The sequence below is a fragment of the Cimex lectularius genome, unplaced genomic scaffold (genome assembly GCF_000648675.2).
Source record: "Cimex lectularius strain Harlan isolate CLEC.00 unplaced genomic scaffold, Clec_2.1 scaffold220, whole genome shotgun sequence".
Classification (NCBI taxonomy): domain Eukaryota; kingdom Metazoa; phylum Arthropoda; class Insecta; order Hemiptera; family Cimicidae; genus Cimex; species Cimex lectularius.
The window spans coordinates 230553-255684 of record NW_019392830.1 but is presented as its reverse complement, the minus strand read 5'-3'; the positions used below and the strand labels follow the sequence as shown (position 1 = coordinate 255684).

At 37.4% G+C, this 25132-nt stretch overlaps 1 protein-coding gene across 1 annotated transcript in view; it reads left to right on the top strand.

The window, feature by feature from the left end:
- Window positions 1-25132, top strand: part of LOC106673894 — a 92626-nt gene that overhangs the window by 51703 nt on the left and 15791 nt on the right. The window contains exon 4 of the mRNA XM_024228511.1: window positions 13784-13944. Within this exon, the coding sequence (XP_024084279.1) occupies window positions 13784-13944 (161 nt within the window). The remainder of the gene's footprint in view (window positions 1-13783; window positions 13945-25132) is intronic.

Genomic DNA, 25132 nt, shown 5'->3' with positions numbered 1-25132 from the left:
AACCTTAATTTGAGTAATTTATTAGTGTGATGGAAAAGGTTGTTTAGCCACGCCTTGAGGAATATCGCGTACTCTCAGGTGCGTGTGTGACGCTTGGAGAATAAAAAAAGGTTATTAGGGAAAAGGAGTGGTTTCAACACTGACTCGAGGAATATCGAGTAGTTTGGGGGAGTGAATGTGACCAAACTTCTATGTTTCTATCGATTGTTGTGTTTCTGTTAATTTATTGTAATGAATGGAATTTATTAGCGTGAAAGGAAGGGGTTTTTTATCCTGTGGTTTCCACACCGACCCGAGAATTATCGAGCACTCTAGGGGAGTGGATGTGACCAGTTTTCTATATTTGTATATGGTGGTGTTGTGTATATACATATACAATAATACATTGTAAATGCAATATTTTGTGTCTATTCTGTTGACAACTTGAGGTACAAACTAGAGGGTAGCATTTTGGGATATCGACTTAGTTTTCATTAAAAAGCAGAGTGTTGGTAACAGAGACGCTCAGATGGCTGCTGATCCAAAAATACACGTAAAAGACCAGAAAAAGAAATACAAACACGCAGAGGGCTTCCGATGACCTCAGCTATTTATACGCCCCTAAACTTTCCTCGTTATATATAACAACAGAAAAATGAATCATTACTGGGACAATAAATTGACACATTTTGTAGTTAGCTACTTTCCAATCAAGTAGGAAATCTCGATGCCCGCATGTGACAATTTTTTAAAGTTATTTTAACCCTTATGCTATACGCTATGAACAACCGTTCAACATGCCAGTTTTCATAACGGAAACTTATGAATCATTTGAAGCGAAAACTACCTTTTTGCTAGGCATGCAACATGCAGACAGTCGATTACAGAAAATGTCTAAGAGTAATACATGCTTTTATTAAAATATTCATTAATAGAATAGCATGTAATTTTTAGCAAGTTCTTTAAAAAGGATACTTTTTTTCGTGGTCGATACCGTTCAAGTAAAAACTGAACTAATCAATTTGATCCGATTTATTTTTAACCCTGTTTTATTATTTCTGGTTGCAACCGGTTTTAACAGGGCCGTTGCGCATTTAAACCAGGTTGTCGTGGAGTTTAAGGAAGAAGTTGAATGAATTAAATCCAAGGCAGCATTCCTTCATAGCACGTAAAAATAATCTTAAAAATAATAAAACGTCTATATGTTTACAAAATATTGTCATGAACCTATTTGATCGGTGTTGACGTTTTCTCTCAACCTCCTTTTAATATTTTTAACGAGAATTAAAAACTTCGAAGTATAGAAATTAAATTTTATTGAGATTTTTATAATAGCTTTACGTTTATAAACTAAAATTAGAAAGTGTTCCAGGGTTTTATTTTCTCAATAAGCTACAAACTCTTAAATGGACAGTTTCGTAACACCGGTTCAGACCGCGTCCCGAAGACCCTATGACCTCAAAAAACCGGACATCTGTAAATCTGATATCCGAGCGGAGTAAGTCCATTTTGAAATTTACTAATACAAGATTACGTAAATGTCTGAGTGAATTTATAGGATTTTCTTTTTTTTAAATTATTATTATATTTATTATTTATTCTACATGCTTCATACAAAATATCACATGTAATACAATAACCATAAATATAAAATATTTAAAATGTATATATATATATTGGGATATCAGATTCATATTATGGCGAAAAGACAATTACTGAAACTGTAAAACTGAATTGCGAGACCTCCTAGGAGGCCTCTGGCCTCTCCCTGATAGATCATTGGTGCATAAGCGACTCCGAGGTTGAGCTCTGGTCGGGCGCCATCGACTTCTTTGGTCATTTCGGCGCCCTTACGTTCCCTAAAACTAGTCATTCTCACACTCACTCATACAATAAAAACATACATACTACTATATACAAACCCAATCACACATGCATATCCTCCGTCTGAAATCCGGGTCGGAGGGGGGTACTCGATATTCCGCCCCGATTTACCGGAGCAGCGGTGGAGCCTTGAAATAATATGCTGCACCGCCGTCCAACATACTTCTATTCTACCAGAAACTAAAGCTAAACTTAAACCTATAAAATAAATACCCCTCTATATACAACCCATAATCCCAATTTTTTTTTTTTTATTTGGCCTTATGATCTTGCATATTAGCCATAGTACGAATTCTTGTGTGTTCAAATTGGGGGTTATCGGGAAAAAAGGGCCAGAGGCGACGGTGGGAATCGAACCCACGACCGCGGCGTGAGAGTCTCACATGCTAACCACTCGGCTACCGCGGTCCCCCCCCCCAATATCTGTTAGAAACCTAAAAAGTTTGTCCTTGAATTCGCTGCCATGCTCGAGCATTGTTCTATAACCCGGCGGTATTCCATTTCGGACCCTATACAGGGCCAAGCTGCGACACCCCTCCAACACATGCGACACTGTGAGTCTGTCTACTTGACATGCTGGGCACCTAGGTCGACTCTCGCCAACCATGAGTCGCACGTGTGTGGCCTATCCGCAGGCGGGTCAGGACAACGCTTTCCCTTCGAGATATCCCCTCCGGGCTCCACCGGTCGACCGTCGGCTTAACGGACACCAACGCGTCAGTCGAGTCGGCCCAACGACGCTTCCACTTGTCTAACATCATATTTTTCACTATTCTCTTAACGTCGTCAGGCCGAATCTGGGTGGTCTCAACATCATCACTGTGAGGAACGAGAGTACCCGCTTTCGCGACCAGGTCCGCTCCTCGTTCCCCTCCAGTCCGACGTCCGAACTGAAACTGTTAAATATTAATAAATAACGTTAATAAGTAGAAACTAATTAACAATTAAAAACTAAATAAACAAATAACATAACATTTAACTAAATTACATTAAAATCTATTGCTTTAATGATTTAATTGGTCAAGCGGACCACGAAAAATACTGAATCTAATAAATTACATTCATTCTAATTAAAATAAACACAACACGCGCTACAAACACAGAAGTTTGGTCACATTCACTCCCTAGAGTGCTCGATATTTCTCGGGTCGGTGGTGAAACCACACGATAAACAACCCCTTCCTTTCACGCTAATAAATTAAATTCATTACAATAAATTAACAGAAACACAACAATCTATAGAAACATAGAAGTCTGGTCACATTAACTCCCCCAAAATACTCGATATTCCTCGGGTCGGTGTTGAAAGCACTCCTTTTTCCTTAATAAACTTTTTTCCTCTCCAGACATCACACACGCACCTGAGAGTACGCGATATTCCTCAAGGCGTGGCTAAACAACCTTTTCCATCACACTAATAAATTACTCAATTAATTAAGGTTTTAAGTTGAGATAAAAAAGTCAGTGTCACGAGCGGGAATCGAACCCACGAACTTAGGCTTGATACGCCGCTACTCTACCACTTATCGCTATCGAGACTTCGATCCTCTCGGGCGCTAACTACCCAACTCAACCCCACCTTTTGAATTTTCCCTCCTTTTTGCCATTTTTCAAATGTCGTGCAATCTATTTGATTCTCGGCGACAAGTGAAATGGCCACGGAGAGCTTAGTGAAGTATACTTCATTTTAATTCATTAAATTCACTATTTTTCGTGGTCCGCTTGAGCAATTGGTAGATATTAATGGTATTAATTAATATCATTCAATTAATTAAGGTTTTAAGTTGAGATAAAAAAGTACAAGTCACGAGCGGGATGAAAAATGGCAAAAAGGAGGGAAAATTCAAAAAGGTGCGATTGAGATGGGAAGTTAGTGCCCGAGGGGATCGAAGTCACGATACCTCAAGTGGTAGAGTAGCGGCGCATCAAACCGAAGGTCGTGGGTTCGAATTCCGCTCGTGACATCAACTTTTTTATCTCAACTTAAAACCTTAATTAATTGTAAACTAATAAATTACGTGCATTCTAATTAAAATAAACACAACACCCGCTAGAAACACAGACTTACTCCCCCCAAGTACTCGATATTCGAGGCGGATTCGAACCCACTCCATTCGCGCTAATAAATGATGTATTTTCCAACCGTCACACTCATCCTTTTCTGAAATTAAATTTCGATTTTTTTGAGCTAGTCATTGTTTTATATTGGACCGACCATGATCAGCATGTAGGTCTTATTTTCGACTCCATGTAGGTCGAATGTCGCAACGATTATTTACAATTCGACACGCCGTTTGGAACAATCGAACGAAATATGGCATAACGTAACTTTTCGATCACAGGTGGCAGTCATGTTTATGAGACCCATGAATATCATATACTCTTAATGTCTCCTCGAGCCATTTATTTTCTCTTGAGTCTATTTCAAAACTTTTGTTCTTGTTTTTCACTGCAGAAATTGCATTGGTGTGTAAAATGTATACTCATCATTAAAATGTCCAAATACAAAAAAACACATCCCTGCTAGCTTTATATCAGAAGGAAAGGATCGTTCTTGAGCTGCCCACACCAGGCTAAATCTGCATGTTTACAATCGTTAATCAAATTCGGTAGCAATTGTTCTTATGCGTGAAAGGCGTATCTTGTAATCAGCAGTCTCAAGGTTTATTGTCTTTCCAAGGATATTTTTAAGCTTCAACTGCCTAATTAAAATTACCGATAAATTGCATTAGGTCCCGTTGGAACAAAAAACTGTTCAAACAGGTTTATAACTGGTTGTATTTGTTAAATTTAATAAATGTTTACTAACCATTACATAAAATAAAAAAATTTCAGGAGGCAAATTATTACAAGATCGAATTTATGATCGTACCCATAATTGATATTGTAACATAACGATTCGAACTGTTTTTGGCATTGTATCCTCATCTCCTTTTTATGCAAATTCGATTAACACCGGGCCTTTTGCCCGTTGTCAGATTTATGCGGATGGTTTTAAGGTCAGCCTTGATACAGGCCGGGAATGATGTAACCCAGAAGACTTTCGGTTTTTGAAGAATCCCCGTACGGTGTTTCAGGAGACTCGATGACTCGCGGACCCATTAGCCGAATTCTCCCTTGATAAAATCGGGCCAGTTGACATTTCGCCGTTTTGCATATAATAGCATTAAAGTTTAGTTCATTTTTTTTAAATAGTGGATTTGGGTATTTTTATGCATAAATTTGAATTCTTCTGAGTTCGCCCCGTTTTATTTCTATTTTTCTATCTCTAATGTTTAAATGTTAAAGCTCTCATAATTATACTAGTAAGTCTAATAAATATTATAAGAACCCATAACACAAAAACCCAAGGCGAATATCGTGAAATAAATTGTCTATGTATAACAAGTTTTACCGCTTTTCAAGTCCGTTATCTGTCCTAGGTAAGATTAAGTTTTGCATAACCCTTAGTTTATATTTAAGGTTTTTGAAAGAAAAATAATAGTATAAATAAAAATAATAAGAAGGGAAAGCGCTATCGCCACAGAGTCGTAGACCCTCTTGCACCTCAGCTAAAATTTTCTATTGTTCATTTTACTGTTGTTAGAATTCACTAAGCTTTAAGCTGTTTAAGCTGCTTGGAAAAATCTGCGCAATATTTCTTCTGCTTATTAAGCATTATTATATTAAGCATACCTAACCTTATTAAGCAACAGAGCAGCGTCATAATACTTCGTAATTCAATTAATTAAGGTTTTTAGTTGAGATAAAAAAGTCAGTGTCACAAGCGGGATTCGAACCCACGACCTTCGGCTAAATACGCCGCTGCTCTACCACTTGAGCTATCGTGACTTCGATCCACTCCGACACTAACTTCCCATCTCAACCCCACCTTTCTTAATTTTCCTTCCTTTTTGCCATTTTTTGTCGACTTTTTTATCTCAACCAAAACCTTAATTAATTGAAAAGAATTTATTTGGTCAAGCGGACCACGAAACCTAATCCAATACATCAGGTTTCCTGCCTTGTGGTTCTTATGTGTAGGAAACTGGTTGTAGGTTTTTTTCTTAATAAATATCAGAAACCCACTCCTGAATAGAATCTCATAGTAACACAGAATGTGTATCCTGTTGTTTTCTTCTTCTTGGCAAAATCTGCCTGCAGTTCATCTGGTACATATGCCTTCTTAGCCAACAGCCGTCATGAGACATCATAATCTCGGTTTTTCATGAATATTTTAATTAGGTTCCTGCCTTGTGGTTCTTATGTGTGGGCAACTGGTTGTGGATTTTCCTCACCAAGCAGCCGAAACCTACGCATGGTAAACAGACACTCTAGTAACATAAAAAGTGTTCCGTGGTGACTTCCTTTTCTTGTAAAATTTGAACATTGTTTCTCCTCCCTGTCGTCTTATCGGATAAATAAGCAAATTCTTTCATTTTTGCTGTCTCTCTAGTATCTTTTGGCATCAACCTAGGATAGTTGATCCATCAGGATTCCGTCTCATTATAGAAACATATTTTAATGGTTCCCTTATGTTTAGTGGTAAGGAGTAGTTAGGGGTGTACTTTTTCTTTTTTAGTTCTTTTTTTTCTGGTTAGAGTTGCACAGAAGTATTCATACCAGTAATGTTGGTATAGATACGTAGATGTAGATGTCTTGGTCAGGGTGTAATATACTGCGCCATTCAAGAGCTATGGTATCCTCCGTTCTGTGCAGCACACCAGTGAGTCCTATTTCATCAAAGAACATGATTAGTAGGCCAGGTTTGAGAGGTTGAATCTCTTCTACAGTCACATTGTACATCCCAAAACACCTCCTGCGGGCAAGCGTGGCACAAGTTTGTTAATAGGTGTGTCGGTGTCTCCTCTGCCTCTTTGCAGAGTCTGCATATGCCATTACACCAATTTTGTTTGAATTTACAGTTAGTTTGCAGTGTCCTGTGAAGAACCTGTTAGGATTCCCAGTTTTTTCCTGTTTACTTTGAAACGTGTGGTGATTAGTGACCGTTAATCGATATTTATTTAGAAAACGTGAGATGCGGTCTGGTGTGATGTAGGTTTCAGAAAAAATTTTCTTTATCGTGCCAACGTTTCGATCATTATTGAGATCATCTTCAGGGCCTGAGACGTACAAACATTGTTTACATATAATAATTACATTTTGGATGTGGAAAAGTGAATTTATACAATGCAAAATATATTTTTTTTATATTCAATCAAAGTACTTGTACTCACTCAAAGTGTTTTTCTTCTGTGTAATTGTGCCATTCTTGCGTGTCGTGTCGAGAGTGCCAGTGAGATTTTGCTATTTTGTGTTTATATACGTTGGATTTTGATGGGGTGGGGAAGAACGTCGGTATAGAAAAGACGTTTTTGTATAAGGCGGCGGCTTCTTTGAGGTGAAAAGAGCCGACGAAGGGAAAAAATGTTTCGGCCAGATTATCCTTTCAGGATTATACAGAAAGGGATAAATAGGAAAAGGAAAGCTAAATTGTTAGGTAATTAGACTATGTGAAAAATATTTGATGTGTGAAATGTAATGTGATGATATAGTTATGTTATCTGTATTGAATTTGATTAATGATATTGGCGTAGCTGCGACTGAGTTTACATGTATCTGTTCTGTAATTGATGCTGTGTTTATCTCTGTTGATATAAACCATTTCTAAGAAATTACGTTTATGTTTGTTTTGTTCTGTGTGTAATACTTTTGGATTTTTGAAGTCGAAATTGTGTTGGTGTTCAAGATGGTGGGTAGCGAGTGCTGTAGGATTTTGCTTAGGTTTTTTGCAATCATAGATATGTTGCTTTACTCTCTTGTCCAGATATTGGGATGTAAGACCGATGTAAGTTGCCGGACAAAATGTAAATCCCAGGCCCTGAAGATGATCTCAATAAACATCGAAACCTTGGCACGATAAAGAAAATGTTTTTCTGAAACCTACATCACACCAGACCGCATCTCACGATTTCTAAATAAATTTCTTTGAAACGTTCTATCACTACTTTCCTTCCGAAATTTGTTAGGGCGTTCTCGGATTGTTTATGTCCAATGAGTGAATTTCATTGTTCCCTCCTTCAGTCTGAGGTACTCATTTATAATGTGGGCTCCTATGCCAGAAAAGGGTTCTGGTCCTATCAACGGTATAGCCGCCCCTTTTCTTGCAAGGGTATCTGCTTTCTCGTTGCCTTCTACTCCCATATGTCCTGAGACCCAGCAGAGGCTGACTTTGTTCTGCGTATCTAATTGGTTTTGCAGTTCAACACTGTTGAGCTAATGATATTTGAACTTAGTGCTTTGATGATTGCTTGGCTATCTGACATGACAATTATGTTCTTGTTTTTGTACCCTAATCTTGGTTTATCAGCCCAGTGGGTTCTGATTTACCCCAGGCGAGATTCAGGACATTATTGGTGCTCATTACCCTCCAGTCTGAGTGGCCGGCAACCTCGGCTAGGGTCAGGAGATTACTTTTACCGACTCCCATCAATACCGTATGCAATTCCAGACACATCAGGTCTAAGCATAACCTCACAGGGTACAGCCTTACTGGGAGAGTATATTATATATTCTTACAGTGGATTCCAAACCACTTTGTTAGTCTGGCACAGTGTTAAATTCAAAACCACAGCGTATTTGTATGGGTTTATTGTCAGTTTAATTTTTGGATTTTAAGGACTACGGCTTAGGTGCCTTTACAGGGTTTTTGAACTGTCAGTATAACAAAAATCTTGGTTTTGTGAATATTGGCTCAGTCTTCTCTTTCTGGTATAATAACTTTGTACTTATTGTTAAAATCACTAATTTCGTGGTCCGCTTGACCAATTAATATATTACAATTAATTAAGGTTTATAGTTGATAAAAAAGTCAATGGCACGAGCGGGATTCGAACCCACGATCTTCGGCTTGATACGCCGCTGCTCTACCACTTGAGCTATGGTGACCTCGATCCACTCGGACACCAACTTCCCATCTCAACCGCACCTTTTGAATTTTCCCTCCTTTTTGCCATTTTTCAAGATCGTGGGTTCGAATCCCGTTCGTGCCATTGACTTTTTTATCTCAACTATAAACCTTATTGTTAAAGTTGAATTTGGGAGTTGTAACATCAGTCGGCTTAATCAAAATATCTAGTCCTAGGAATACAGGGTCAGGACATTATTCCATGCACCAACACGTTTTAACATTACCTTATATGAAGTTGTAGTAGTTCTACCTGACAATTTGGCTATCTTCATTTTTTAGATTTCATGGAAAATACATAAAATAATTGATTAGTTCTTACAATTGTTATCGAGGTGGCATGACGTGGAACACATTTTTTGCTTAGTCACCAACCAGAACTTAATTCCTTAATAAAAGCAATTTTCGACTTGATGACTTGATAATTATATTTAGCTACTCCAATCGATAGCTCTATTAGATGATATTGCTCGCTTTCTTCTCATTAAGAAGACCAAAGGATTAGGAAATTGTATTCAAGACTAAATTTAAATACGAATTTCTTTTATGCTTATGTTGCTGTTGCGATGTTTCATATCCTTGATTTTTAATATACAATACATAAAACACAGAATTCCTTCAGGGAATTTTTAATACAGAAAAATTGAAACCGATTATGACGCATTGTGGGGCATCGTTGTTACTGGAGAAAGGAAATAGGACTGTGCCTTGCGTACAATTAAGACTTGGAAGAATCGACAGTTGTTTTAAGCCTAATTACTCAACTTTAAACTCTTCCAATGATCAATTTTGACACAGACATTCCTCGTTCGGTTCCTAGATGTGTTTTTATCCTAGATTATAATCGTCTCCCAATGGCGCAAACTCTTTTAAGCCGGTTATTTATGAGGCAATGGCCAGTTGGTAAATTCCGACCTATGTAATTGTGACATTATTATTGTTTTGAGGATACAATTGATCATCGACGTGGTGAGATAAACGACCGAGTTGGGCAATCCGTTTATAGACAATACCAGAGACGCGCCTCATCCTGAGCTGGATGTGCACCTTGAGCCATCGGAAAACGGATGTACCAAATCTAAGTTTCCTTGGAGTTTATAGTTATTTTAAAAAGTTAAAATTGTTTAAAGGAATTATGGAATAAATATTTTTTATATTGTTTGTATTATTTTTAACATTTAATGTAATTTGTTGTGTCCTTAGCGACCGGATCGACTTTTCAGAAAAACATAGTAGCCCAATACCACGCTCCAAATTTCAGTCAGAATGACAGTACAATTTACGTAATTCTCATTTTGAAAATGGTTTCTTGAGTAAACATAAACATTGCGAGAAAAAGATGCAACGGTTTTTGTGTTTTTCAAAATCCACAATATCCTGAACTGACACTTAAAATCTGGATATTTCCACCTTAAAAAAAATAAATAGATTTTTTTTAAAAATCTGTTGAAAAGTAGAGAAATGCGCAAAAATAAGCCTTAGAATGATTTTAGACAATTTTCCATCACTCCATATTTTGTTTCCAGACGGTTTGCCCATACATTACGTCCAAATAGTAGTATTTTCTTCAGTAAGGACGTCATTAGTTTTGTTTCATTCTATTGGAGAAGTGAAGATTTTACTGTGCCTTACAAGTACGCCTGAATAGATTAAAACAGCATCACAGATTGTTTTCCGCAGTTTTTATGTTTTTATTCTTTTATTCTGTTACATACGCCTTTTACAAACAGAAGACATCAAAAATATGGTCGTGCTTTATGAATTCATATTAATCATGTGCATGGTTAGTGGTTCTTATGTAACTGAAACTGCTTCTTTGGTTTTCCTAATCAAACAGCAGAATTCTACGCCTGGATGGATCTGCACAGTAGTGTGCTCCGTGGTCTCTTCTTTTTCTTGGCAAAATCTGCCCAATGTTTTTTTCTGTTTGTCAACTTATTCTGTATATATGCCTATTTAAGTGACAATGTCCAGTCATAAGACATATAAAAATTCTGGTTTTTCTCTATGAACCTCGTGTACTCTGGTTCCTGGCTAGAAGCTGTTGTGTATAGGAGACTGCCTGCGAATTTTACTCTGCTCTTTTACTCTCTCATGGTTTTTTTTCTCTATGAATCTCATGGTTCATAGTGATTCAAGATTCTGGCTAGTGGCTGTTATGTGTAAAAGACTGCCTGCGAATTTTACTCTGCCGCAAAAAAACAGCAGAAACATACGGCTGGATAGAACATCACAGTAGCACGCAATGTGATGCGCAGCCGCTTCCTCTTCTGGGCAAAATCTGCACAATCTTTCTTCTATACCTAAACCTATTCTGCATGTAAGCCTTTTTAGGTGACAATGTACAGTCAGAAGTCTCATCAAAATTCTGTTTTTTCTCTATGAACCTCTTGTAATCTGGTTCCTGGCTAGTGGCTGTTATGTGTAGGAGACGGCCCTCGAAGTTACTCATCAAGCAGCATAAACATACGGTTGGATAGACCATCACAGTAGCACGGAATATGATGCGCGGTCGCTTCTTCTTCTGAGCAAAATCTGCCCAGTGTTTTTTCTGTTTGTAAACTTATTCTGTATGCATGCCTTTTTAGGTGACAATGTACAGTCAGAAGTCTCATCAAAATTTTGGTTTTTCTCTATGAACCTCTTGCAATCTGGTTCCTGGCTAGTGGCTGTTATGTGTAGGAGACGGCCTGCGAATGTTACTCATCAAGCAGTATAAACATACGGTTGGATAGACCATCACAGTAGCACAGAATGTGATGCGCGGTCGCTTCCTCTTCTGGGCAAAATCTGCACCATCTTTCTTCTATCTGTAAACCTATATGCCTTTTCAGGTGACAATGTCCAGTCACAAAACTCACCAAAATTCTGTTTTTTCTCTGTGAACCTCGTGTAATCTGGTTCCTGGCTAGAAGTTGTTATGTGTAGGAAACTGCCTGCGAATTTTACTCTGCCGCAAAAAAACAGCAGAAACATACGGCTGGATAGACCATCACAGCAGCAAGGAGGGTGATGCGCGGTCGCGCGGTCGCTTCCTCTTCTGGGAAAAATCTGCACAATCTTTCTTCTATCTGTAAACCTATTCTGCATATATGCCTTTTTAGGTGACAATGTACAGTCAGAAGTCTCATCAAAAATTTGTTGTTTCTCTATGAATCTCATGGTTCTCCTGGTTACATGTGTAGGAGACTGCCTGCAAATTTTACTCATCTACCAGCAGAAACATACGGCTGAATAGACCATCATAGTAGCACGGAATGTGATTCGCGGTCGATTTCTCTTCTGGGCAAAATCTTCACCATCTTTCTTATATCTGTAAACCTATATGCTTTTTCAGGTGACAATGTTCAGTCACAAGACTCATCAAAATTCTGTTTTTTCTCTATGAACCTCATGTAATCTGGTTTCTGGCTAGAAGCTGTTATGTGTAGGAAGCTGCCTGCGAATTTTAATCATCAAGCAGCAGAAACATACGGCTGAATAGACCGTCACAGTAGCACGGAATGTAATGCTCGGTCGCTTCCTTTTCTGTGCAAAATCTGCACAATATTTCTTATGTCGGTTATCTTTTCCGGTAAATATGCTTTCTTAAGCGAGAGTGTTTAATCAGGAGGCTTAACAGAATCCGAGTTTGCTCGTATTTCATTTACCGTATAGTAATTTTTATTTTACATTTAACTTATAGGGTACAAATAAAATAATAATAATTAAAAAAAGAATTGCAATTAATTTTACACGTGGCCGTTCTGGAAGCTCTTTGTGTGCTTCAGCCTTCCTTTTCTGTCGGTTTTGGTTCATAAGGCACCTTTATGTGATAAATTGCTAAGCCACGGTATGGTTAAGGGCCGGAAGTGTTCATTCTGGCTCCACTCTTGGTCAGTATGTCTGTTTGCTATTTGTTGTTTGTTTCGTGGCTTTCCAAAATCCAGGCTAGGGTAAGGACTCTATTGCCTCCAATATAAGATTCCATGCAACTCCACTCACACTTTGACCTCAGCTAACATGAGATTAAAGTTTTGTGTGCTAGCTGATTTCCAGAGAGTATGGCCATCTTCTTAAAGTTGATTTCAAGCATTTTTATTTCTCTAGCGTACTGTTCAATAATAATTTGCGACTGTTCAGTCTTCGGATTACAACGATCCTGGCTTTAATGCCCTTTCTGGATTTTGAACCGTCAGTGTACCAGAAAGAATTGGATTAAAAGTTGGTTCACATAACATCAGACGGTATATCTAATATGAGCCTTTAACTCCACCCTCAGCTCTAGCGAACAGCTGACCAAGTATGAGAACTACTTTCAAGTTCCAACTAAAACTTGTCCACGTGGCTCCAGTGGCACTTAGACACGTTAACTTTTCGAGGCTCTAGGCCCCGAACAAGTTTTTTGATAAAGTAATGAATTGGGGAAATAAATGCTAGACTTTACTAAAAGTAGAAGCAACCAAAATCTCTAACCGTTTAGGTGCAAAACCTAGGAGTTGCAACAACAGTAGACATACTGTATGACATCAGACTGTAATTTCTCTCTTAGCTTTAGCCGTCCATTGACATAGTCCATCTTTTTAGGAGCTTATGAGCAGTTGCTTGATTATTTATAGCAGGTTGTGAAATATATCCAAATGTGAAGTTAGCGATGTCCTTATGGCTTAAGTAGCACTAGCAATTTGATTTAAACAAAATGCAAATAGATCAGGGGAAAAACTTGTAAGTTATGTTAAGTTTTATTCGATTTTCCCTATTTGAACAAGAAACAATATATGATAAATTTGATTGGAATGATTTTAATATAATTTACAAAAATGACGTAATTATTTTGTCTTATAATTTTTAAATGAATATTTTATGAAGTGCAGCGACGACGAATGATCTTTATTTCCTAATCACCACACAAAGACCAATTTTATCACACCTGCATTTCTTTTTATACCTTGACTACCTTACGGTGAAAATATTGAATTGAATTTCTCTTTCCAGGGCTGTTAAAGGACGTTCAACTGCTGAAGGAGAAAAACCCTCGGTTGAAAGTCCTCGCGGTGGAGGACTCGTCGAAAGCCGAACTTTCCAAAGGGCTCGACGGTATCTACATCAACTTGGAGAAGCCCCCTTTGAAGGAAAAGCTTGTCGAAGATTTCAAGGTAAAGTTGGAACTGTTATTGAACATTTTTTTTACTTGGCCCGACCTTGTTTCCAAATTACTTAATTATATGTTCCTGGATTGAATTGGAGTCATCCAATGGCGAATAAAGTTTCGATGCTATTTTCTCTCGACCTTTGACAATCTGACTTTTTTTTTTAATAAATGGTGCATAAATTATGATTATCAGATGCGTTTAGAGTTAGTCAAAGCACGACGACACACTTATTTTTTCTGTCAGTAATCCTTCGATATCATAATGTCAAATGGTTTTGTTTATTGCATAAATTATAAGCAATATAAATTGAAAATGTTTCCTGAGGTACTTGGAAAAACATGCTGCTTATCTGATGTTTAAATATTAATATTTTCTTAGGAAAATTCTCGTACAAAATTATGTGGTTATGAAATACTTTATGATTATCGATTTGATAAATGTTATACTAGTTTTACTAGTAGTTACTAGTTTTCGTGGTGCGCTTGACCAATTAATATTTTTCAATTAAATAAGGTTTTTAGTTCAGATAAAAAAGTCAGTGTCACGAGCGGGATTCGAACCCACAACCTTCGGCTAGATACGCCGCTGCTCTACCACTTGTGCTATTGTAACCTCGATCCACTCGGGCACTAACTTCCCATCTCAACCCCACCTTTTGAATTTTCCCTCCTTTTTGCCATATTTCAAATTAATTGAAAGATATTAATTGATCAAGCGGATCACGAAAACTAGTGAAGGTAATACTGTGTTTACGTTAAAACATTCCACTTTCACTCTTGACAAATTGTAGAAGTACATACTGTCATTATGACAATTAAATATTTTTTGTCGACGTCTTTTTTTTCCTAACCTTGTGTACAAAAATGTACAAATGTTCCCTAATGATCGATAAATGCGATGGATAACAATCTATCTGATATCCATTTCCCTTCGCAATAATTTGATTTAATACAAAGATGCTGTCTACAGTTGAAAACCCAGCTTTGAACCTCGTCTGGTCCACTGGTTGATGTTTTTCTAGTTGTTCTTTGTTTTTGTTAAATATTAATTTGCTTATTACTTTACTTGCCATCTCACATCGCACTTTCTACCGCTTGAGTCACGATATCTCAAGTGGTTGAGTAGCGGTGTATCTAGCCGAAGGTCGTGGGTTCGAATCCCGCTAGTGACACTGACTTTTTTATCTCACTAAAAACCTTAATTAATTGAAACTTATAATTTATGTTGTATTCAATTGTAGAAAATCTTCCAATTTCCTAACCTCAGCCATATTTCCACAGTGGTTTTTCTGATGTCGAAACACATCATAGCTTTCAAAAAACAATTTTTAAGGCCAACCTCAGAATTAATTTTACCGTAGTATCGGCGAAGTACTGCTGAATCATAGGCAAAGAATAGGTGAATTTGATCTCGTTGCCTGGTACGATGAACTCCTGAGTAAAAGCACAAATGTTAAGATATGTCTTAAATAGCTTTCTAAAGGAAGCTGGAGAATTTTTGTATGTCAAAACCAGTTTTAACATAATTTGCCGATTATCTTAAAAAGAAATGTAAAACTTTTCATGTTGCTTAATTTTTAAATACAATGTTGATCATGTAAATATGCAAAAACAATAAATAAGTCAGCCTTGGTGTTAAACACTATATTTTGTGGGTAGTCATATGACCTCGTAGGACGATGTTAATGACTTTTGGGTTTTGTTTCTTACCCAGAGGTTGTTTGTAGGATGTGAATTGCACATTTTTTAATTCAAAGAAAGAAGGAATAATATTGGGATGGTTATCTGTTTGCATTGATATACTTTACCTAGTTCTTGCTTAAGGGATACAGCAGTAATCTTTACCTCTGTCTTGCTTTATTTTATAAAAACCAGGCCTTAATACTTAGCGTTCTTACTTAAGAATGGAAGCTCTTAAAAATAAATCATCGTATAAGGAAGGGCGTATAAGGCTTCTAATACTCACATTCCGTCTTGAATTTCAAGCACGTCGAAACCACCGCGAGACGTGTTCTGCGTCAGTATGGGCTTGCTCCCAGGCGACCTTGCTCGCGTGATTCTTACGCAAAACGGTTGCTGAACGAAGTGCAATTGTAACGATCCAAATGTTGAGTGGAGAGAAGAAAAAAAACGGTATTTGTTTGCCGTGAAGACAATTTGAAAAGATTGTTGATAGAAAGGGCCCCGCCCGGTTTTACGTAATATGTCATCCGTCGGATCTCTTCGGACGTATGGGTCAGCGGATCGGTAAATTGTACATCGGGCCGGGTCGAACGTACTGTTTCACTTTCTTTTTCTTAGATAACACACTTCAAACAATGGAACATTATGAAAATTCCTGATGGAAATTATTGGAAACTTACGTAAAAACATAAAACTTGTTGGACATGTGAGAACGTACTGTGGGGTTGGTTGATTACTGGTGAATGCACCTAATTTCTACCATTACGTTGTATCGTCAAAACTTGTGGGTTTTTTTATTACATTTATTTGGTATTTACAACTATAAGCGATGTATTAAGTAAATATGTTCGTATATGTTGAATTATCATTTGAGGCTCTTGTAGATGTTGCCCAGTGGTAACACTCCTTCACACTGATATCTTGTTCAGTCTTCACACAATGAGAAGGTCTCGAGACCACTTTCGCTTCGTCTTGGAGGATTTTCAGGTAGGGTTGGAAGTGATAAATTTCGTACGAATAGATTACTGGGTGTGTTCAGTGATTGATGAAATTTTTTATATCGGGTTTTGATGAGTTCATGTGCAAACGGGATATGTAGGTCTTTATCGATAGTGTAATTTGAAACGTAAAAAGGAGCGTTTATAATTTGACGGAGAATTTTAGATTGGATTGATTGGAGACGCTGGGAATTGGAATCCTTGGTTGAACCCCACACTTCACAACCGTACGCCCAGAGAGGTCTAATTGTCTTGCAAATTAAAAGTTTATTTTCAAGGTCTAATTTTGATCGTGGGTCGAGTAGTCTTTTTAAAAATTTATAACGTCGGTTTGTTTGCAGTCTTTTCAGTCTTGTATGGGGATTCCAAGTCAGTCGTTTATCCATAAAAAGTCCAAGATAACGCACAAAGTCAGTGGTAGGCAATGAAATTCCATTTATAGTCACCGCAGGACGGACATTTTTAAATCAGGTAAAATTGATCTATGTGCTTTTTGTTAGGTTTACCTTTATTCTCCACTTTGTGACCATATTTTTAATTCATTCAGGTGTTGTAAGTGTTGAGTGTTAATTGAAGGGTCCGAATTGCGTGTTAATCGCTGTATCATCAGCGAATGTGTGTGTCGAAAAGTTAACGTGTGTAGGAATATCTGCAGTGTATATGGAAAATAGAAAAGGGCCAAGTATGCTTCTCTGAGGAACACCCACCCTTATGCGTATATGGTGAGAATTCAGTTCCCTGACGGACTCGACAAAATTGATCCGTCAGATAAGATCTCAGTATAAGATAGTACGTATGAGGGAGGATGTTCTTCAGTTTCCAAAGCAAGCCAGAGTGCCAGACTCGATCGAAGGCATGTTCTAAAACAAGAAAAACACCCAATCAATGCTGTTTTTGTTCGAGGAAAGAGGTTATAGACAGCAACACGATGTAATTGTTGAGTTGTCGAGTGAAATGTGCGGAACCCAAACTGATGATCTGGAATAATATTAGAATTTTCAATTATTGGCAGTAATCTTCGGAGAAGTAGTTTTTCTTGTATTTTGGCAAGGATAGAAAGGAGACTAATGGGTCGATAGGAATTTGGAAGACCAGAAGGTTTATTTGGCTTATGAATCATTAATTATAGAGAACTTCCATTGCAATGGAAAATATGTGGTCCTGAGTACAGCGTTGTATAGGTATGTTAAGAATAGTAAGCCTCTGTGGGGCAAATTTTTTATATTTGTTTTGTAATTAGATCATAACCTGGAGGTTTTCGTGAAGGTAGTTGTTTAATAGTGTGTCGTATGTCTGATGGAGTAAATGCTTTAGGAGGATAAGAGAGTTGCAAGGGGGCATTCAAGTCATGTTCAATGTTAAGCTGATGGTCATGATCAAGTATGTCATGGTGTGCAGTAAAAATTGTGGAAAGATGCTCTGAAAACAATTTAGCAATTTCGGAATTGGATTTTGCCCAAGCGTTGTTACTACGTGTAGGAGGCGTGTGGTCCTTATATCGCAGGATCTTAAAGGTTACCACAAAGACTTGTCTGTTTTGAAAAGCGAAGTAGTACATTGTTTGTACATTTCTGCCCTAAGTTTGGCCAGTTCTTGTTTCAGCTTTCTCGCGAGTTGGTTCATCCGTCGATGATCACTCGGATATCTGTTACTTTTACTTGTGGTTAAAAATCAAATAGTGTAAAATTGATTAATTAGAAAACATAATAATATAATCCATTTATTTTTAGTGGTCAATTGACCAAGTTCTTTCAATTAATTATTCTTTCTATGTAAGGTCTTGGTTGAGAGAAAAAAGTCAGTGCCACGAGCGGGATTCGAACCCACGACCTTCCTCAATACGTACAAGCAGAAGGTCGTGAGTTCGAAACCCGCTCGTGACACTGACTGTTTATCTCAACCAAGGCCTTACATAGAAAGAATAATAATGTAAATTGATTTAAAAAAATATATATAGAAAAATAATAGGAATATCTTAATTTATTTAAGGCTTACTATATATGTACTATGGAATAAAAATGTGCAATGCTTAATAATCCAACAACGAATATCTATACAATCGAGAAAATTTCGGTTGATTTATTATGAGAGATGTATTCAACATAGTTTTTTCCGACTCGTCCGTCTGAAGGTTGAAAAATTAAAAAAAAAAACCCTCGCTTTTCAAAAACGATTTTGACCTTACCTCTAGTCCAAACTTTACGACCATTATTACAGTCATGCCAGGAACCACATTTTATGGAGACAAACGTCTTCGGGTAGTCTATAATGGCCATGTAGGCGGATTTTTATTAGTATTCTTTTTTTATCTTTGTGGTTTAATATATGGAGTTTGTGGTGTAGGCGTTTTTTCCTTCATCCCACTCGATCAACTTGATCGGTCGATGATCTTGCGAAAATTTTTACTATTTTAGATCTAACATGACTGTCGATAAGCTCTGGAAAGTTAGTTTTTTGGTATGACATAGTCAAGTCGGCATTTAATCAGCATTTTTTAAACTGACTGGTCTGAATCATTTATTAAACAATAGTTATTTTTTCCTGTAAGCTTTGAATAGATTTACTTAATTTGGTAGAAAGCTTGAAATATTTTAAATATGCTAAAAAAATCAACAAAACCCATAACCATGGCAAATACAAGAGTCAGTATGAACAGCCACTACAGATGACTTTTGTTTCATGTTTTTTATGAATATTTACATTTGTACATTCAACCAGTAAGTTATACATTGGCATGGGAAATGGTGGGACACTATTACATCCCGTTACAATATTCGTCACATTTCATACACCAAAACACATTCCAAAACTAAAACAGGTACGCATGCTGATTGTGGAAAAATTTAACGAAAAACCACAAACGTACAGTAATATAGAGTTTTAGTTTATCAGGTCAGTATGAGCCTAATGACTGATTAGCAAATTAATAAATCAATAAATTATAACTCAATAAATTAATCATACCATAAAAGCTCAAAAACTAGACTAGACGTAAGAACGTTGAATAGACTATATACATAAATATTAAATTCAGGAATAACAATAATTCACTTGTTTTCGTGGTCCGCTTGACCAATCAATATTTTTCAGTTAATTAAGGTTTTTAGTTGAGATAAAAAGTCAGTGTCACGAGCGGGATTCGAACCCACGACCGCCAATACTCTACCACTTGAGCTATCTGGCTTCGATCCACTCGGACACTAACTCCCATATCAACCCCACCTTTTGAATTTGTGGGGTATCTAGCCGAAGGACATGGGTTCGAATCCCGCTCGTGCCATTGACTTTTTTATCTCAACTAAAAACCTTAATTAATTGTAGATTATTATAATTGCCTAGTTCACAGGATTTTTATCTTCGGCCATTATTACAAAAAAAATTTCAGTGCGGCGTTTGATTTCCTCTCAATAGATGGCTTCTAAAAAATGCATAAGAGAACAAAGAAAACCCATTAAAAGGAAGAAATAAAAAGGCAGTAGATTTATCCAATAAAGGTGGCGTCTAAACACAGCAAAAACCCCTTGGATCCTCCCTGCAGTACACCTCGATGTTAGCTAAGTCCTTTACTCGACCATGATCTAAGTTTTAGAACTTAGATCGGCGTGCGACGATTTTATGCTTGTCTTCACATACAGTTCAAAGACCGAAGAAGGTGTTGCTGTATAAAGCGAGAGTGATTCCGCTTCGTAGTCGCTCCCCCAAGCACTAAGCGTCTACACGGCAAAATTCTACGGGATTTCGTAATCCTTTGGGTGATTCGTGCCATGGCTGCTTCTTCGTCGATCCTTTCGTTGTGCACTTGTTGAAGAGATACCATGAACTGGTGCGTCTCGGCAATACGGTGGTTGTTGCCTGGCTACCTGGACACGTAGGTAACATCCCATCCGATGGAAGTATCCAGTAAAAAGATCACTTGTTGTGTTCCAACTAATTTAAGGGTATAATTCTTTGTCTCCGTATAAAAAGCGCGCAGGGATGTCACTCGATATGATAATTGTACTAGGGCAACGAGTATCTTGGCCTCGTTGATTCTTGGCGGAAACAAGGTTGTTTTATTGTATATGGCAATGATAGTGTGCTGAGAGTGAATGTATTTTGTAGCGTGAATGTATCGTGTGAGTGGGCCAATGGCGGAATATTAAGTATCCCATCGGCCCTCACTCAGGTTAGTTATAAGTGTAAAGGGATTTGGAAGAATATCGAGTGTTCCCAACTTCCAACACCATAACTGAGTCAATGGCATGTAAATAGGAAAGACTTTTTAAGTGGGTGTGAGAGTTTGATTGCGAGACCGATTATGCGATTACCTCGGTGGCTGGACGGATGAAACTGAGGTCTGACCCCGGACCGCCAACGCCTTAGGTGGGTGATCCTCGAGGCCTCCCGGTAACTTGGAAATGCTGGTAGACTGCGAATAGTGACAGGCTCAACTCTGCAACTTTGCATATTTAAGTGCGTGATAAATCAGTAATCACGTATCAGCACACTGACAGTGAAAATAGTATATCTACAAAACAAATAGAACAGTAATGCCAAAATGCTGCTTTCGCTAAAATCCTGGAGAAGAAAAACCTGTAAAATTAAAAAAATCACAGAACGCACTGAATAAATTTTATTTTAAAAATATTATACGTATATTTACAATTTATACAGAAAAAATATTTCAAGATAAGGTTTGAAAATTTTCATTATAGATATGGGGAAACATTAATTTAAATTGAATACATTAATAAATAAAACTTATAGCTAAAATTACAGTAAAAATAAAAAATAAAAATTACAATCGTTTTTTTCCTCTCCTAGTTAACAAAATGGAAAAAAAAAGATTGTATCCCGCAGCCTTTGTTTCCCCTCGTCGTAGAGAGTTTGTTTTTATCGGTTTTTATTCATTTGATTTGTGATCCTACTGTATTGTTGTTTAAATTTTAAAATAAGTTAGTTTTTCAGGTACTTGTGATCACAGTGCGTTTCTTAAATATATATATACATATACAATTAACTTATTTTAAAATTTATACAACAATACAGTAGGATCACAGATCAGATCAATAAAAACCGATAAAAACAAACTCTCTACGACGAGGGGAAACAAAGGCTGCGGGATACAATCGTTTTTTTCCTCTCCTAGTTAACAAAATGGAAAAAAAACAAAAAAAAACGATTGTATCCCGCAGCCTTTGTTTCCCCTCGTCGTAGAGAGTTTGTTTTTATCGGTTTTTATTGATTTGATCTGTGATCCTACTGTATTGTTGTTTAAATTTTAAAATAAGTTAATTGTATATGTATATATATATTTAAGAAACGCACTGTGATCACATGTACCTGAAAAACTAAAAAAGGAGGATTTTATTGGTTTTTTAGACTTATATGAGGTAACCTTTCTCGATCACGTTTTTAATTTTTATTTTTACTGTAATTTTAGCTATAATTTTTATTTATTAATGTATTCAATTTAAATTAATGTTTAGATGCTGAGCCCCAAAAAACATAATGTACTTCTGTGCCCAAAACACCATGTTGTTTAATTCCCTATTAAGGTTTAAAGTCAGATATTCAATTTTTGGTGTAATTATTGTTTTTTCATGTTTTAATTGTTTGTTTATATGATAATAAAACAGGTCCTGAAGATGACAGTATAAAACTGTCGAAAGCTCGGCAAAAACCGTAAGGAAGTTTTCTCTGTTTTGACCTCTTCCGAATTAGGAGATATGTTTATTATTATTTGGACCATTTTCTCGAGAGAGTGAGTTCAAAAAGCAGTCGTCCTTAAATCAGTTCATGCAGTAAAATCAGTTTTTTCCCCAAGGGCGACCGGTTTTAGGTCTGTTATTTTTTATATTCGGTATGAATAGAGATCGACCCTTTTAACATGACGCTTTATTTTGCAAGGCTAAGAAAGCGTTCGTTAAAGGTGTTGAGGACGAAACAAAAATAAAACCTTTTACAATAATTTTAACGCTTTTAAAATAAAACCCGCACAGCAGGGTTTTGTCGTGAATTTATGTAAGATGTACAAGCTTGTACTTGTACTCCGGAGATTTCCGGTTGAGATAGCTCTCGGAGGCGACCGTCTTTCCATTTTAGCACGTTTTGATCTGTCGGCAGATACATGTCAAAACAATTTCTTATTTTGATCTAAATTATAATCTGAAACAAGACGATATCTCCGTGTTAACACTTATTGATCAGAGATAAACCGCAGATCAAAGAAAGAACTACTTACTCTTATTTATTGTAGTTTTTGCTAAACCATCCAATTCCGATGAAAAGTCCTCAGACAAATCATACAATGTTCCTTACTGCGTCACTAACCTCACTAACGACAACGACCTTAACATTCGCTTCGTCAACGATTCTGTTTCTCACCAACATGTCAAGCATTCTCTAGACATTCCCATCCGGAGAACCTGCCTGGTCGACGATGGCCTCAAGACCTCCTTGAACTTTAATCCATTACACTGCCTGCATTAGCAGGTTTCCAATGGAATGTGTCATCCGAGTGCTAGTATTAGTTAACATTTTTATGTAATATAACCCCCGGTCTGGTTTGTCCAGACCAAAAGAAAATTTTATACGGGCGCCAGATAGTCTTTTAACTATCAAGGGGGGGGGGAAATATTGGCGGCCAGGAGATAGCTCCGCGTGAGACGGGAGGGTTCGCAATGGACTATTTGTTAAGTAAAGAAATTAAAGAAAACACAAAGAAATAAAAGTGTTAACTAAATATATTTACACATAACGAAATGAAATTAAGATACTTATCCTAACTAAACTAAAACCATATACATAACATTTAGGCCTTTAACATACAATAAAATGTTTGAAGTGAGCACTCACTCGTTATCTTCTCCGAGACAGACACGAGACGGTATCCGATGACGAGAAAGGAAACGATAGTCCGGTAGATGAAAAAAATCTTCGAACACGCTCGTAGGACGACTCGTGCAATCCTGACCGTGCTGATGTGGCTTCCTCTCCGCCCGCTCCAGTTCCGGCCAAAGTTCAAAGCGTCCGAGCCAACAACATCCACACCAACTCCGGGCCACGACTTAATTACCCGGTTACAGTAAGGTTTTGGTTGCAATGAAAAAGTTAGTGTCACGTCCGGGATTCGAACCCACGACCTTCGGGGGAATACGCCGCTTCTCTAACCACTTACGTTAGACTTCGATCCACTCGGTCACTAATTCCCCATCCCAACCTATAACCCGAATTTTCCCTCCTTTTGCCATTTTTCAATCAAGATCGATTCTCTGCGACATATGAAGTGGCCACGGGGTGCTGTTAGTGAAGTTATACTTCGTTTTATTTATTACATCCATTATATTTAGAGGTCTGACTTACCAAATTACTTCCTTCAATTAATTAACATTTTTATGTTAGGTTTTGGTAGAAATGAAGTTCTTGAGTTCCAATCCCTCTCAAGAGACTAACATTTCATTCAAACCAAAACCTTACATAAAAATGTTAGTTAATTGAAAGAAGTAGGGGCGTCGGTGGCCGCAAGGTTTAGTCTTTGACGTAAAGGTCCCGGGTTCGAATCCAGCGGCATCCCGACATACTTACAAATGGGCTTTTTTTTCAAAAACACTGGCACCCTGAGGGTTTATATGACCTCTGCTGTTGCGAACCCTCGTTAAAAAATAAAAAAATATTTAAAAAAATTGAAAGAAGTAACTTGGTCAATCAGACCACTAAATATAATTTGGTTAATATTAGTGTTAGTGCTGTGACCGTGTGTAAAAACGTTTTCTGATCACATTTGTAATTATTAACAGTTGTAATGTGCAGTGTTGACGATGGGTGAACTCATGCTGAACAGAATTGAAGGATCAAGGCGTTGGGTCCGTCTTCACTCGCGGGTTTGACCAATTCAACAAACCTGCGTATGAAGAAGAACCCAAGTGACCGCCGGTTCAGCTTATGGTTAATATGTATAGGAAAGAAATGAAACTGTAAAAAAAATATTATTGATTTTTCTTCGTTCTAGTTCATTTCGGTCCGTCTCGTCTCGCCTTTTTCTCATTCCATGTATTTTTTGTATTGTGCGTTCATATTTTTAGATTAAATTGTAGTTTATAAGTTTTTTCTTTTTTTAAGAGGTTGTTTCAACTACGGGATTATATGAACCCTCGAGGTGCCGGGGTTTTTGAAAAAAAAAATATTTGTAAGTATGTCGGGTTCGAGTTGCTGGGGCATGAAACAATTCCTTAAGGAATGGAATATGTCCCCCGGATGCAGGCAATCGAAGGAGTTTCTGAAGGAAATCAAACCACAAGAAACGAAATGGTTATTCTCTAACTCTAGGAGGGGAATTAGGAGGCTGATAGGTATCCTAACGGGCCATTGCCCCTTGAGAAGACACCTCTTCATAATGGGTACTCTACCAGACCCCTTCTGCCGCTTCTGCGAAACAAAAGAAGAAACGGCTCGACACTACCTTGCAGAATGCGATAGGTATGCTAGGGAAGGATTTGATACTTTTGAAGGAGAGGACATAACCAAAACACT